General features: G+C 38.7%; 1 protein-coding gene across 2 annotated transcripts in view; it reads right to left on the bottom strand.

The window, feature by feature from the left end:
- cmtm4 (CKLF-like MARVEL transmembrane domain containing 4) overlaps positions 1–14,640 on the bottom strand; it is a 34,652-nt gene extending 20,012 nt beyond the window's left edge. Inside the window, exons 1-2 of one of the 2 annotated variants that reach the window (XM_079805197.1) lie at positions 13,906–14,640; positions 3,870–4,046 (exon numbers count right to left, since the gene is read on the bottom strand). In XM_079805197.1, the coding sequence (XP_079661323.1) occupies positions 3,870–4,046; positions 13,906–14,091 (363 nt within the window). In that variant the 5' untranslated portion in view covers positions 14,092–14,640. The remainder of the gene's footprint in view (positions 1–3,869; positions 4,047–13,905) is intronic. The other variant, XM_079805198.1, reaches the window with a different exon arrangement.
- Between the last annotated feature and the right edge of the window lie 615 nt (positions 14,641–15,255).

Below are 15,255 nucleotides of genomic sequence, written 5' to 3'. Positions count from 1 at the left end.
CAAATCTCCATCAACTGCAAGATGCTATCCTATTAATATGGGCCAACATTTCTAAAGAATGCTTTCAGCACCTTGTTGAATCAATGCCACGTAGAATTAAGGCAGTTCTGAAGGTGAAAGGGGGTCAAACACAGTATTAGTATGGTGTTCCTAATAATCCTTTAGGTGAGTGTATATTTTATAGTGAAGTCTATGTAGTGTTTTATTTTTACATTTATTCATTCAATTTCATACTTAAATGCTGCTGTACAGCTCTGAGCTGCCATTGTAAATTTTCTATATATATTTATTTTATATTATACATTACACTAGGAATGTGTACAAGGGTTTTTTTAGTAAGGTTTTCAATTCTTTTAAGTAAAATAAAGAAAGAGTATTACAATAAAAAAAATTATAATAATAAAATAATTGCAATCTCCTTAAAGGTGAACTATGTAGGATTTTTGCAGTAAAATATCCAGAAACCACTAGGCCAGTGTTATATATTTTGTTCAGTTGAGTACTTAGAATATCCCAAATGTTTCCAACTATTTGTAAATCGTGAGAAATTGCTATTTTAACCAAGGAACCGGGACGTGTGAGCTATGCGTGTGAGGGAGTCGCCTGTCGATTGCGTCATATCTGCGTCACCCTCGGTTTCCGGTTTTATTCAGTGAAACACTTTACTCTCACTGCAGTGTGAACAAGTGTCATAGCAGCCGCCGAGCGAACGTCATAACTTCCTTTTCAACACACTCAGATATATCTAATACGATAAACAGAGTTGCGTTACCTCATATACTCATGACTGGAAAAGAGGAAGTGGCGCCGGCAACCGTGTCATAATAAAAGTCCCGCTGGCGACTATGCCATAATAACAGTCCCGCTCTTCAATCGCTCCTGCGGCCTTGCTCAGCTCCACAACACTCGGTCCTGCTCTGCTTCACTACAGTAATGTTAATAATCGCACCTATGAACATGATTTCTGCCCGAGTCCTATCCTGACTGTTTTCCACCGGCTGTGAAGTGAAGACCACATGTCCCAAGATTCTGCGCTCAAACGTGGCGTCATCAAACTACGCCTTTGTTTTGAAGAGGCGACCTCTAGTGGACGGAAAAGTTACATAGTGTAGCTTTAACCTCTTGCTGTTCCTGTCGCCTAAGGATAGAATAGCAAAAAACTGATGTGACAAGCCATCAGAACCGAACAGAGCCGAAAACCGTGGTTAAAAACCGAGGTATGTATTGAACCGTGGACTAACTGTATTGTTGCATCCCTAATATATATATATATATATATTGAAGCGGCAATGGATTTTCAGAATCACCTTTCAGCACTTTTGGTCTTGTGGATGTGGACTTACAATGGCTGCCCGCGTGCGTTAAGTCCATGAGACCGTAGGGTGTCCCATTTGTCATTTTATGATTCAGAAGGGTTCTCGCGAGCACCCTTGATGCGCACTTTTGCTGAGGCTGCACTGGTAAGAGCTCTGCAGCAGACTTCTTCCCGACAGTCAAAGTGGCATTACATTACGAAAGTGCGGACTCGCAGGAAGACCGCAAGTGTTTAGGGTGCCATTTGGGACAGGGCCTTAGTGCAGCAAACAGCAGAAGCGGCCTCTTGAATGAACACAGACTGGCTGCAATTTCATTTTTTTGCAGAATATCACAATGGAGCTCACTAAAATCGAACATATATATTTGTCAGTATTTTCAGATCATCAGTGCTTTGTTGGAGTGCAGTTGCACTTGGGTTGGGAAGAGTTGGGAAGAGTTTGTAAAACACTGGGTGGAAAATATAAAGAGGTTAAAACTCTGATTGGGGGATTTGACATCTGCAAAACTTGTGAAGACTTGTTACCGGTGCAAGATAAAAGACATGTCAAATGGGAAAAAAACTAAAATAAATAAACACTGGGCCAATATCGCAAATTATGCCTAATAAGCAAAAATAATGATCACGATCAAAAAGCCCTATGTTAAAAGCATAAATATAGGACTTTTTGAAACCAGTTTGCAAACAAGGGTTCAACTTTCTCCATCTACTGCACGTCTGGGTGGGCACATGAAATATTAAAGAAAACAGAAATTTGAACTTAAATTGGTAGAGGCACTTTCTTCTTGTCTGTGTGAGGTTAAACACATATTCTTGCGTATACCATAATGCAATGAGATAGTTATGGTTGGATGTGAGTTGCTGTTACTTTTCTTGGTACATGCACAGCTCTGGAAATAAAACTCTACAGCCTTTTCCATCATAAGCTCTGTAATAGATCCACAGCACTGAGGTCCAATTATGCTGAGCTTTGTGTGTGAGTGTGTGTGTATAGGCAGGGGGACAAAGGGAACCATGCCTTATTAATCTTTCAGTGAATCAGTAAATTCATCTCCCAAGAGCAGCCATTCATGTTTGCTAGAAGCGGGTTTAATGAGAGCTGTGAGCACACAAGCTCCCATTCTGAGCAATACGAACCCTGTGTGCATGGCCTCTGCCTCAGCAGCACTGGACACAAGAGAGCAGCTTCTTTTTTTTAGTATGTCATGGCAACAGAAAACCCGTTTAATTTATGTAGACATCTGATCGCCACAAATAACGAATGCTTTCTCAATGTCTATTATCACAAGCGCTTCTTAAAGTATTATGCAGGGGTGTCCAAACCTTCTCCTAGAGGGTCACTGTCCTGCAGAGTTTAGCCTCAACACACCTGCCTGGAAGTTTCTAGTATGCCTAAGGGTATGTTTTCATGACAACAATGTACTAAAACCGGAAAAGTTATTAATTTGCTTTTTTTTTTGCGTACAGACCACAACGTTGTCAAAACAATACCCGTTCACAAGGACAAAGCGGCTGAAAAGCTGTGTTATGCGTCCTAGGCACCATTTTCGTCACGTTTTTGTTGTTTACATGGAAACTTGTACTTTGAAACCCGGTTTCAAAAGCTTGTGTTTTCAGGGCACCAAAACACCAACGTTGTGTAAATGAGCGGCCAAAACGCATAAAAAGCTTTCCATTTTTAAAAACAGTGTCGTGTAAACAGCCCCTAAGACTTTGATTAGCTGGTTAAGGTGTGTCTAATTGGGGTTGGAGCTAAACTGTGCTGGGCTGCATTTCTCAAAAGCATTGTGAGCTAAGCTGATCGTAGAGACCATTGGCGGCAATGGTTCTATGTTCTACTTAGGCCTACGGTGCTTTTGGGAAACGCAGCCCAGGAGCAGGATTGGACACCCCTGCACTTCCTGGCAAATGAGTTGGAGCTGGTTGAAGCTAAAATCTTTAGGGTGTTGGACCTCCAGGAGCAGGATTGGACACCCCTTATATTATGCCATTAAAAAATGGATAGAAGGAAAAATAGTTGCACAAAATTTTAGCAAATTATAGCAAATGCGCCACATCAAATGACAGAAAACACAATTAAATAATAATAAAAAGTACAAAACTGAAATACAAGTCAGTTTTTTAGGGCAAACTATCCATTTAAAAGTCTAACGTTGGGAAGGGTTTTGAAGTTTTGTGTGGAAATTAGTGCTGGGCAAACGATTAATCGCTTCCAAAATAAAAGTTTGTGTTTACATAATATATGTGTGTGTACTGTGTATAATTATTATGTATATATAAATACACACATTCAGGTATATACAGTATTTAAGAAATATTTGCATGTATATACTCTATATATATATTTATATAATTTCTTATATATAAATATAACATATATTTCTTAAATATATACATGCATGTGTCTGTATTTACATATACATAATAATCATACACAGTACACACATATATATTATGTAAACACACACTTTTATTTTGGATGCGATTAATCGCGATTAATCGTTTGCCCAGCACTAGTGGAAATCAAATCATTAAGTTAATAAGAACGACATACTGTTAGACTCCAGTTGACATGCGGCACTTTGGTGTGCAGGTTCAGGCTGAAGATGAGGAGCAAGACGCTTGTGACAACAAAGGCACTGCAGCTGACAAACTCAAAGAGGTAGACGCCGGCACAAGGCGAGCACATCATTATGGTCTCAATAGAGATGAAAGAAATGAGAGCCAGGACCTGCAACAGAGAGGAGAAAAACGATTATTTTAAAACAAAACAACATGCATTCGTCCCAGCAGTAAACAACTCGCTTTATTTTATCAAGCAGAAAATCAAAGCCAGCATCTAATGTTATCTCTGTGCAAATCATGGTGTCTGATTTAAGAATACAATATAATACAATGTAGTCCTTTGTGAAGAGCAGTGAAAAACCACAAGAAAGTATTTTTTTTCTCAAAAGGCTGTTTCAAGGAATAAATGACTCATCTACATTCAGGGCTTACTTTGTAATACGTTTTCCACATGGTCATAACAGAGCCTTGTAGAGTATGTTGAACCCTACTGAAGTCGCAGAGGGTTCACCAATGTTTTCCTGCCGCATTTGTCAGTAGACCACAGCACGGGAAGAATTCTGAGGTTAAAATGCTATTTAGGTGTTATGCAGCCTTGACTCTCCAGCATAAAACCTCAGACAGATTACAGGTTGGCTCGCTCCAACAGGGGAGACAGAACCACTGCCACAAAACATTCCAACATCCAGACGGGGGCCATTTCCAGCTGGCCCGGACCGGATGCTGTCATACGGAAGATGCACGCATCTAGATATGGAAGTACAATGTGGAAACCTCTCTACGAAGTTAATGATTTCTGTGATGGATGTAGCCTTGCTAATGAACAGACAGTGATAGTCAGTCAGCCAACAAATTTAGCCTCTCTTGATGCTGAGGAATAAAAGCAAAACCCTCCACTGGACCATGACACTATGGGGTATCCAATTGGATCCATATGGAATGAACTTGATGGCAACAGTTTATGCATTACTTGACCAAAGTGTGGACTCTTTGGAGAACTGCAATGGGCTGAGGGTCCCATTTTTGAGTGGGACCAAAAAGATAGTTTTTAATATGTGGACTAAAATATTGAATGCTCAGGGCCTCTCAATCAACTTGTCAATCAATAAAGAAAATAAGACCCACAAAAATTCTGCATTCTTTCTCCAAAGCTCATGCTGTGCCTTTGAAATGCAAATCGAGTCGAGCATCAGCCAGCACAACTGTAATTACCGTATGAGAACTGAACAGATCAAAGATTTCCCAAGGCAGCAGTCACCTGGTCAACAATGCAAAAAGACTTTCCTCTTTTCTTTTACACAAACGAATATCAAAAATGAAACATTTAATGAGGTAAAGCGCATATGTTATACTTATGCAATTTCTGAGTTATCTATGAGAACAACTGCTATAAACATTTATACACTTATCAAACTCAACTAGCATAGTTTTGTAAAGATGGATAATTTCTTATAGCTTTAACATTGGCTAATAATATAAATAAATACAATTTTAAATAAAATATGACGTGTTAATGTGATTGCTATGAATTGTTTTATTTTAACTTCTGACTCAGCAGCTTGTGAAGGCATCAAATTACGATTTACATTCTCTTACTAGTTCCCTCCCTTCCAAATGGTTTATTTATTCTGACTGAAACATTTATACAAAGCAACCAACAGTAACTCTCAAGGTGGGGTTAGGTGCCTTGTTAAAGGGGCAGATTACCCAAAAATAAAAAATTCTGTCATCATTTGCTCACCCTTATGTCATTCTAAACCCCTGTAACCCAAAAGAAGATCATGTTCGTAACATCCATTGATTAGACAAAAAAAAACAGACACTTCTCAAAATATTTTCTTTGCACTGGTTTGGAATGACATGAGGGTGAGCAAATGATCACACCATTTTAATTTCTGGGTGATCTACACCTTTAAAGGATTAGTTCACTTTAAAATGAAAATTAGCCCATGATTTACTCACCCTCAAGCCATCCTACGTGTATATGACATTCTTCTTTCAGACGAACACAATCTGAGTTATATTAATAAAAATCCTGGCTCTTCCAAGCTTTATAATGGCAGTGGTCCATTGAGTTTGAAGCTCAAAAAAGTGCATCCATCCATCATAAACGTACTCCACACAGCTCAGGGGGATTAATAAAGGCCTTTTAAAGCAAATCGATGGGTTTTTGTTTATTATCCCGCCGGAGCTGCGTGGAGTACGTGTATGAATGGATGCACTTTTTTTTGCTTCAAACTCACTGCCATTATAAAGTGTAGAAGCATCAGGATATATATTAAAGGGGTGGTAAAACACATTCTTTTGAAGGCTTGATTGTGTTTGTGGGGTGCACTGTAACATGTGTTCATGCTTCGTTTTAAAAAAAATTGCCTTATTTTTCATATATTTGACCTTTATTCTACACTGCTCTGTCCCTCCTTGTAAAACGGTCTGATGCTTTCCGGGTTGTATGAAGCCAGTCCCTCAAAAATACGCAGTGGGCTCAGATTGGTTAGCTGGCCCAGTGTGTTGTGATTCGCTAACCGCAGTGCACGTCGGAAACGTCACGCCCCTTACCGCCCGAATCAGACCCAGAACATTTGAGTGAAGATGATCGAGCAGAACCTGTTCAGTCCTCGAGAGTAAAGACTGCGGATCTATAATGATCGCTACTGAATGGCACTTTAACTTTTGTATTTTTAGAACGATTATAGCCAAATGTCTGTCGCAAGAACTAACCCAAAACAAACACTAAGCACTGGCTTTAACTAGTAAGTTAGCCAAATCACACACAGAACCATGTTTAGCATGCCTGTAGATAAACAATACATAAAAGCTCTAATCAAAGAATCATTTACACTAATGCCAGGTTCGCTGTTGAGATTTTAACGTTAGTGTTTGTAACGTTAGGTATTCGTCGGATAACGTTAAGTATGAATGAGCATTTAACAGACTGGTTTGCAGAACAGCGCTGTCATCTGTTTACTTCCTTGATACAACCTATTACAGGAAAACACATCGATGAAAAATAAATCAGACTTACAGGTTGTGGCCCGTAAACAGCTTCTGTTTGTAAATCCAGCTTTCAGGACAAGCCGTTGTGCATATCCTGTATTGAACTCGCGAAGTTTGTGGAAGATTGTGTTGTCCTCCGTGAAATGTGCAGCGTGCGCGTCGTGCATCCACGCACCGGCAGTGTTTTTTTCACGCAGCTGACGTTGTGCAAATCTGGTATTGAAATCGCGAAGACGGTGGATGCAGGGAGCCCTGCGCGCGCCTGATTCCCCGCTGACTCAAACACACGTGCATATAACATGCTGTATGTTAAACGCTCTGCAACGCACCCCCTTCCCAAGGAAGGCTGAACAGAGCAAGTACCCCAGACCTGCAATCCGGATGAAAATAACAGCGTTTCTTCGGCATTGCGGCAAAAACACAGCCTACTAACGCTTCCCCGCGGCGATACAAAATTGCCTCGCCCCCCTTATTTCATATTCCCCGGAGGAGGGGTTTATGTAAATATTGGGCCTGGTGATGTCAGCAAAACCTGGGTGAATGTGTAGTAGTCCCTAGCTGCCGTTTGCTGTAGTCCTTAGAAACTGATTTCTTTAAAAGCAAATATCTCCCTTTGCTTTAAACTTTGAACGTTGTAACTTTGCAGATGTTGTTTATGCTCAAGCAGCAACATTACACGTTAGCTAAAGTTAGAATAGTGAAATCGTGGTTTACCACCCCTTTAATATAACTCCGATTAACAGTAAGTAGATTACTTCTTAACAGTAGATTGCTTCTAAAATTCTATGTAATTAAATATTCAACAGAATTTCATAGGAAGGCTGAATGTTATCACAAAGCGTCAACTGCTATTTCCCAACTGACACAAACGCTTCTTTAATATCACATCCGGCTTATTTGCACTGATCCCATCAGGCAAGTGTGGACCAAAGATAAATTAATCATATAAAAATAAATGCTCATATCATCACACTCCTGTCACAGTGCCAACAGAGCCAGCATCACTGGTCTCCTGTCATGCACCTTCAAAAAGACAGGCTAAAGATGTGTATTTGAGGATGAGGTCATTGATCTTGATAAACACAGCACGGCTCGTGTCCCACAAGGCAGCAGGTGTCAGGCACACAGAAAGCCTAAGATTTTAAGTAATGTTTATATGGCACTCCCCACCCTCCACCTCCAGCTCCTTCTGCTGTCCTTCACTGCCCCCTTACATTAAGCAATCAGCAAGTTCCTTGCAGCAATGACCACATGGAGTCATATCCCCAGTTTGTACACACGCCATCTGTTGTGCCCAGAAAATTAATGGTGGGAGGCTTGGTCTGACAGCTTGCATTGTGTTCCAAGAACTCCTCCTTAAACGGAAATGAGCCGTCCAGCTCCCACCCAACAGTCTTCTCCTCGCCTAAAGGGAATTGCTCCTTGCACAAAATTTAAACCACTATTCCAAAGCTTCTTAACCTTGGAGATGTTCGCAGAAAAGCAAACTCTCCGCATTACATAAGTTTCACAAGAGCGAGTGGAGAAATACACAGGCAAAAAGCATCTGGCAAGTCCATCAACTCGCTACATTACAGAGAGCTCTTTCATTATGTTTAACTGTCCCTTATCATAATGGAAAAATGTCATCCTTTATGGTAAAATGACACATTTATGATGCTACTTCACTGCCTAAGACAGCTCCAAAAACATCTATAATTTTCCTCATGTCAGAATGACACAAGGTGAAATCACCTGCCTATATAGGGTTAATAAACATAGCCATTATGTTAAGACTGTCTTAAAGGGTTAGTTCACCCAAAAATGAAAATTCTGTCGTTAATTACAGTAGATTTTGTAAGCATATTGCGTAATTGTGTGTTTTATTTGTAATAATGCAGTGAAACATGCCAAATTGTGCTATTTTCATGATTTATCACAACATTTTTTATTTATTTATGTGGTTCAGATACAATAATATTTTGAGTTTCTATTTATTAAACCAATCTCCTTCATTGTATTAACTCAAATTTTTTACTTCAATGAACTCAAAATTTTAAGGCAACCTGGATGCTTAACTTACTTTTTAAAGTTAAACCAACAATATTTTTTTACAGTGTAGTTGAACTCACTAAATTAAACTTGTATGAAATGTCCTTTGGTAGAGATACTCTCCAACCTCAGGGCTGAAGGGCAAAACTGACCTTTCCACTGTCGGTGCAAGTTCTGAGAATGAAGCCGCACCGGTTGCATAAACCACTAAGACTAGTCTTACAAGTTAGACATGACATTTTGAAAACAAAAAGCAAAAAATCAGTTCCATCAAAACGTAGATAGACCTAATTTGATGCCGAAAAATAAGTCTGAATGCCCTTTGACAAACTGATAATGGGTCATGCAAGATCTTAATGGGATAGTTCACCCAAAAATGAAAATTCTGTCATTAATTACTCACCCTCATGTCGTTCGACACCCGTAAGACCTCCGTTCATCTTCGGAACAGAAATGAAGATATTTTAGTTGAAATCTGATGGCTCTGAAAGGCCTCCATGGGCACAATGGCACGGTTCACTCTCAAGACCCTTAAAAGGTACTAAAGACGTCGTTACAAAGTCCATCTCACTACAGTGGTTCTAAAATAACTTTATGAATCGGCGAGAATAGTTTTTGTGCGCAAAAAACCCCTAAATAACGACTTACATAGTGATGACAATTTCAAAACAAGGCATCATGAAGCTTCAAAGCGTTATGAATCAGTGAGCCGAATCATGATTCGGATCGCGTGTCAAACCGCCAAACTGCTAAAATTTGGCGATTCAAACCGCTGATTCGACTCGCTGACTCATAACGCTTCGAAGCTTCATGATGCCTTGTTTTGAAATCGTCATCACTATGTAAGTCGTTATATCGTTCATAAAGTTATTTTGGAGGCCATGTTCATGGAGGCCTTTCAGAGCCATCAGATTTCAACTAAAATATCTTCATTTGTGTTCTGAAGATGAACGGAGGTCTTACGGTTGTCGAACGACATGAGGGTGAGTAATTAATGACAGAATTTTCATTTTTGGGTGAACTAACCCTTTAAGATCTAGCATGACCCATTATCAGTTTGTCAAAGGGCATTCAGTCTTATTTTTCGGCATCAAATTAGGTCTATCTACGTTTTGATGGAACTGATTTTTTGTTTTTGTTTTCAAAATGTCATGTCTAACTTGTAAGACTAGTCTTAGTGGTTTATGCAACCGGTGCGGCTTCATTCTCAGAACTTGCACCGACAGTGGAAAGGTCAGTTTTGCCCTTCAGGGCTGAACAGTCTAAATTGGCAGGGTCCTTCCTGGACAAACTGAAAGAAAGCCATACAAAAACCAAAGGTTGGAGAGTATCTCTACCAAAGGACATTTCATACAAGTTTAATTTAGTGAGTTCAACTACACTGTAAAAAAATATTGTTGGTTTAACTTTAAAAAGTAAGTTAAGCATCCAGGTTGCCTTAAAATTTTGAGTTCATTGAAGTTCAAAATTTGAGTTAATACAATGAAGGAGATTGGTTTAATAAATAGAAACTCAAAATATTATTGTATCTGAACCACATAAATAAATAAAAAATGTTGTGATAAATCATGAAAATAGCACAATTTGGCATGTTTCACTGCATTATTACAAATAAAACACACAATTACGCAATATGCTTACAAAATCTTTTAATAATATTTGAATAAAGGGTGATGTCGATTCTCAGATATTCATTGTATTAACTCAAATGTTTAATTTCAATGAGCTCAAAATGAAGGCAACCAGGTAACTTCCTTTTTAAATATTTTTTTTACAGAGTAGTTTACCCACAGTAAAAAGTTATATGATCAATAAGTTATGACAACATGTTTTTACATTGCTTTAACTCAAAATAAGTTAAGCAATTTCAACTTTTTTATATATTATACAAGATTCAACTCCTTTTTTAAGTCAGTTTGATGTAATTTAAGTTGAAATTACTTAAAAATTGTTGATTGTTCTTAAAAATATAAGGCAGCAACTTTTTCAAAAGTTCAGGGTCAGCTTTTTAAAAAAAATATATATATATTTTTATCAAGGGTATGACAGTAAATAAATGTTTAATGTTTAGTTTTATAACAACACTTATAATGATTTATATTTCAAATAAAATGCTGTTATTTTGTACTATCAATTCATCAAAGAATCTTGAAAGAATTTAGCATGTTTCCTCAAAAATATTAAGCAACATAACTCTTTTCAACATATTTGAATAATAATAATAAATGTTTCTTGAGCACCAAACTAGCATATTAATGATTTCTGAAAGATCATGTGACACTGAAGACTGGAGTAATGATGCTGAAAATTCAGCTTTGCCATCATAGGTATTAAAATTTAAATGATATTCTAAATATATTCAAATATGTATATTTCTTTTTATATAGAAAACGTTTTAAACTGTAATAATAATGTTTTACTGTATGATTATTGATCTGATAAATGCAGCCTGGATGCTTTCAAAAAACTTTGAAGCATCCAGACCAAGATTATGCTCATTTTATTGTATAGTTATGTACTGTTAATTAAAAATCAAATTTTAATTGTAAATGTATTTATAATTAAAATGCTTTTGATTTACTGTAGCTATTAGACAGCTTGCACCCCGTAGTAGAATCTTTTCTGTCAAGATTTGCAAAAACACATGATGTAAACCCTAAAAAATGCCCACAAAGGATTATATTTTTGTAGAAGCCCAACAGATTATATTTGAATACAAAAGTCCTATGATTATTTTTGTTCTTCTGTGAATGGAACGGGGTGATCCATTGATATTAGCCAAGAAAACCACATCTGCAGATGGACAAAACATTTCACAAAGATTAAACAGTCAAAAAGTCTCCTCCTTATCCTTATCCCACGGGGGCCTTAGGTAAATCATTGGCCACTACATGGAGAAACAGCCATGGTTGAATATTCTTGGCAAGCCAGCAGCAGGAAACATGCAGCCATGTGAAAAGTCCTGTGCTACAGATCAATCTGCTCCCTTTTCCCCAAAAAACATTCCAAACAATCCAAATAGCACTCGGATTGTTAGCAGGACAGAATGAGGACATATCCAGTGGAGTCGCACACAAAAACATAATAATGTGACAAAAGCAAGAACATAATAAAACTAAAGTCTAACTAGCGGAGCTCGATACAGCCTCTCTCATATGCAATGGGTAATATATTAAATCTCTTTTTTTGAGGAATGTTTGATCACATATTCAAACAAGTCTGATATATTATGGTCGTGGCTCAAAACACCCCAAGGGATATCACTGGAATGTTGCAATTTAAAAGTTATGTGGGAACCTTCTGAATCATATCCTGTTTAAAATTTATAGTTCAGTCTTTTATTTTAATTCATTCCCTCTTACTAAGCTGTTCATTCCTGCAGTATGAAAAGTCCCATACCATACAGTCTACCTGAGCGAAGAAACGTCCCATAGACGAGGCGTTTCACCTTCACTGAGCATTATCAAACATAAAACATCTCCGGTGTGTGATTAAACAAACTAGAGGCTTGTTCTTCAACTTTTACTTCCGCCCATATGGTATATTGTAAGAGTCAAAACAGGTTGAAGAAGCTGGTTTTAGATCAGCAATAACCAGAGCATTACTATACTACCAGTGCCTGCCTGTAATTTGACTCCACAGGCAAACCAAGCTCCTGGGTTCATATAAAACAGCAGATAGAAAGCCACTCATTATGTTGATGAGATAAAAGTGTTGCGTATACTGCATATGCCCACTACGTCAGCTAGTACATGTGCTCCCAAGTATTCTCACTTAATATATCCGTCTGTCTGTGAAGTCATTTGCCTAGAGACGCACATAAACGCAGAAAACTGCATTCATTAAACAATCTTTGAGCAGACGAGCTATCTTCTGTGCTTGGCACACAGGTTGTTTCCTTTGGCAGCGTACACAAGCCCTTGTTTCACCTAATAACTTCCTTAGTTTCACTCTGTTTTCCCCCTGTGCATGCAGTTTCTTAACTGTGCATCACCATGAGGGCCTGATCTGAGATGCTTTGCTTTTGCTGAGCCAGCAGAACAACATAGTCATATTTTCTCTCTCTCTCTCTCTCTCTCTCTCTCTCTCTCTCTCTCTCTCTCTCTCTCTCTCTCTCTCTCTCTCTCTCTCTCTCTCTCTCTCTCTCTCTCTCTCTCTCTCTCTCTCTCTCTCTCTCTCTCTCTCTCTCTCTCTCTCTCTCTCTCTCTCTCTCTCTCTCTCTCTCTCTCTCTCTCTCTCTCTCTCCTTAAACTTCCCACTCCTTCTTCAACATCTGGCAGAGGTTCACAGGCAGAAAGCTCTTATGCGAGTTTCTGTTTTGTTTGACCATAGTGACTCTATAGCTTTTTTGGGTGTTTTGCCAATCAAGCGGGCCTGAAGTGCAACCAGAAAGTTAAATCATTCAGACTCCAGGCATCATTTCCCTCCGTCAGCTATGCATTCCAGAGATTGTGATGCCTGTCGGCATGTATCCAACAGGAAATATTTTTATTTAAAATCCCAAAAAAGAGGAAATCTGCCCTCCTCGCACTAATCCAATATGAGAAGAATGTTATCAGGAATATCTAACTGAAATATGTGGGAAGCAGATCCATCATCTTGTGGGGAAAGATAAAAAAAAAATAATAACAAATAAATACCACTGTTTGGGTGATGGAGACATCCGTTTTGCCTTAAATATTTACCTGGAATTAACTATACAATTCAAAATTTGTCTTGCTTACACTAGGTCTAACATTTGAAGAATGTAATAAGGAGAGAACAATTAAATCAAATATGTGGAAAGAAAGAAAGAAAGAAAGAAAGAAAGAAAGAAAGAAAGAAAGAAAGAAAGAAAGAAAGAAAGAAACTGTTGATGATAAAGTCATCTTTACTTTTGCTGTCCTGCTCACACTGACTCTGTAGCAATACACCTTGCTGAAGTTCAGTAATGAAAACCTTTCTAGGCTCATAAGTTTTTCATGATAAGGAGAAACACCATGACTATTCGAACTTACCACTTCGACAACTTTTAAAATACCGAAATGTGATTTGAGATAGTCCAGGTCACACCTGATGGCCCTGAACACGTTTCTGGAGTGCACGGGCTCGGTGGTCGGCTGATACGGACTATTGGCTCCTGAAATCATCGAGGTGTTGGAGGCCTCGCCATCAAAGCCCTCTGCCTCCTCGTTATTCCTCATGCTGAACTCTTTTATCTCCACGACCCGCCCAGATACAAGAGTGGGGTCCGATACAGCGATCCTCCGGTCCTCTGAAAACAGCCAGGCAGAAAACAATGTCTCAAAAAAGAACAACCCTCGTTACAAAACGGGCACCGTGAACTCCAGCCGTGTGTGTGACTAACAGATCCCGAGCCCAAACACTACATCCACCTCTCCGTAATCTCCAAACCCATTCCTGCCTTTGTGCTGTGCTCGGTTTCTGTTATGAATAGAGCTGAACGGGCTCGAATGATCACGGCTGTTCTCATGGCAGTGTCCATATTTCACAGTTTCTGGAAGCAGAATGTAATGTTGCTGCGAGTCTCCGCCCCCAAACTACAATCCTGCTTGGAAAGACGCTTTCAAGTAAAGTCTTTACGACTGATGTCAGAGAAACAAAAGCACAACACAGTCATAATCATAACGTCAAGCTTTGAGTTATTGTCTTCCCTTATGCATGTACAGAACGCAACAGCCTGATACGATTCATCAACTGCGAGACGACACAGTAGATTAATCCGTCGCTATGGAAAGCCGTTTTAACACATATTCCTTAAAACTAACTTAAATTGGAACAATTTGACAGTGAATTTGACAGGAATACTGTTCACTAGGCTACTAATTGTTCCAATTGTTGCTGGTAAAACTGCAGAACATTTAACTACCGTGAATATCACGGTTAATTATCTCAGATTTTAGTTTAAAATGAGACAAATCTGCTATTAATTTAATCTCTGTTTAGCAGAATCCCAGTTGTGTAGGTGGGGCACGTTGTAACACTGCGATACAATGTGCCCCACTATTAATTCTATGACATTAGCAATGTAATCCAACTTTTATGAATTAAAAATATGAATTTTTATGAACAAACCAAAAGGGTGAATAACAGACATCCCACCCTGCAATAACTCAATTCCAGGAGGAAGTGCAGGAGACTCCCGGAACTTCCGGAAGAGGTGGGATGTTTGGAAAAAAGACTGTGAGTCCATGATCAATGTTTAGAAGTGATTGTTTCAAGAAACGTAAAGCATTCTGGCTTGTCTATTTTTCTCCTGTTTTGTGAGAGCTGTGTGGAGCGAGGGGGTGGATGTATTGTTTTCAGCTGTTTTTCTGATTGTCTGAATGTGATTCTCCATCTGTTTG

Source organism: Gobio gobio (assembly GCF_949357685.1).
Source record: "Gobio gobio genome assembly, chromosome: 2".
Classification (NCBI taxonomy): Eukaryota; Metazoa; Chordata; class Actinopteri; order Cypriniformes; family Gobionidae; genus Gobio; species Gobio gobio.
This window is presented reverse-complemented; position numbering and strand designations above follow the sequence as displayed.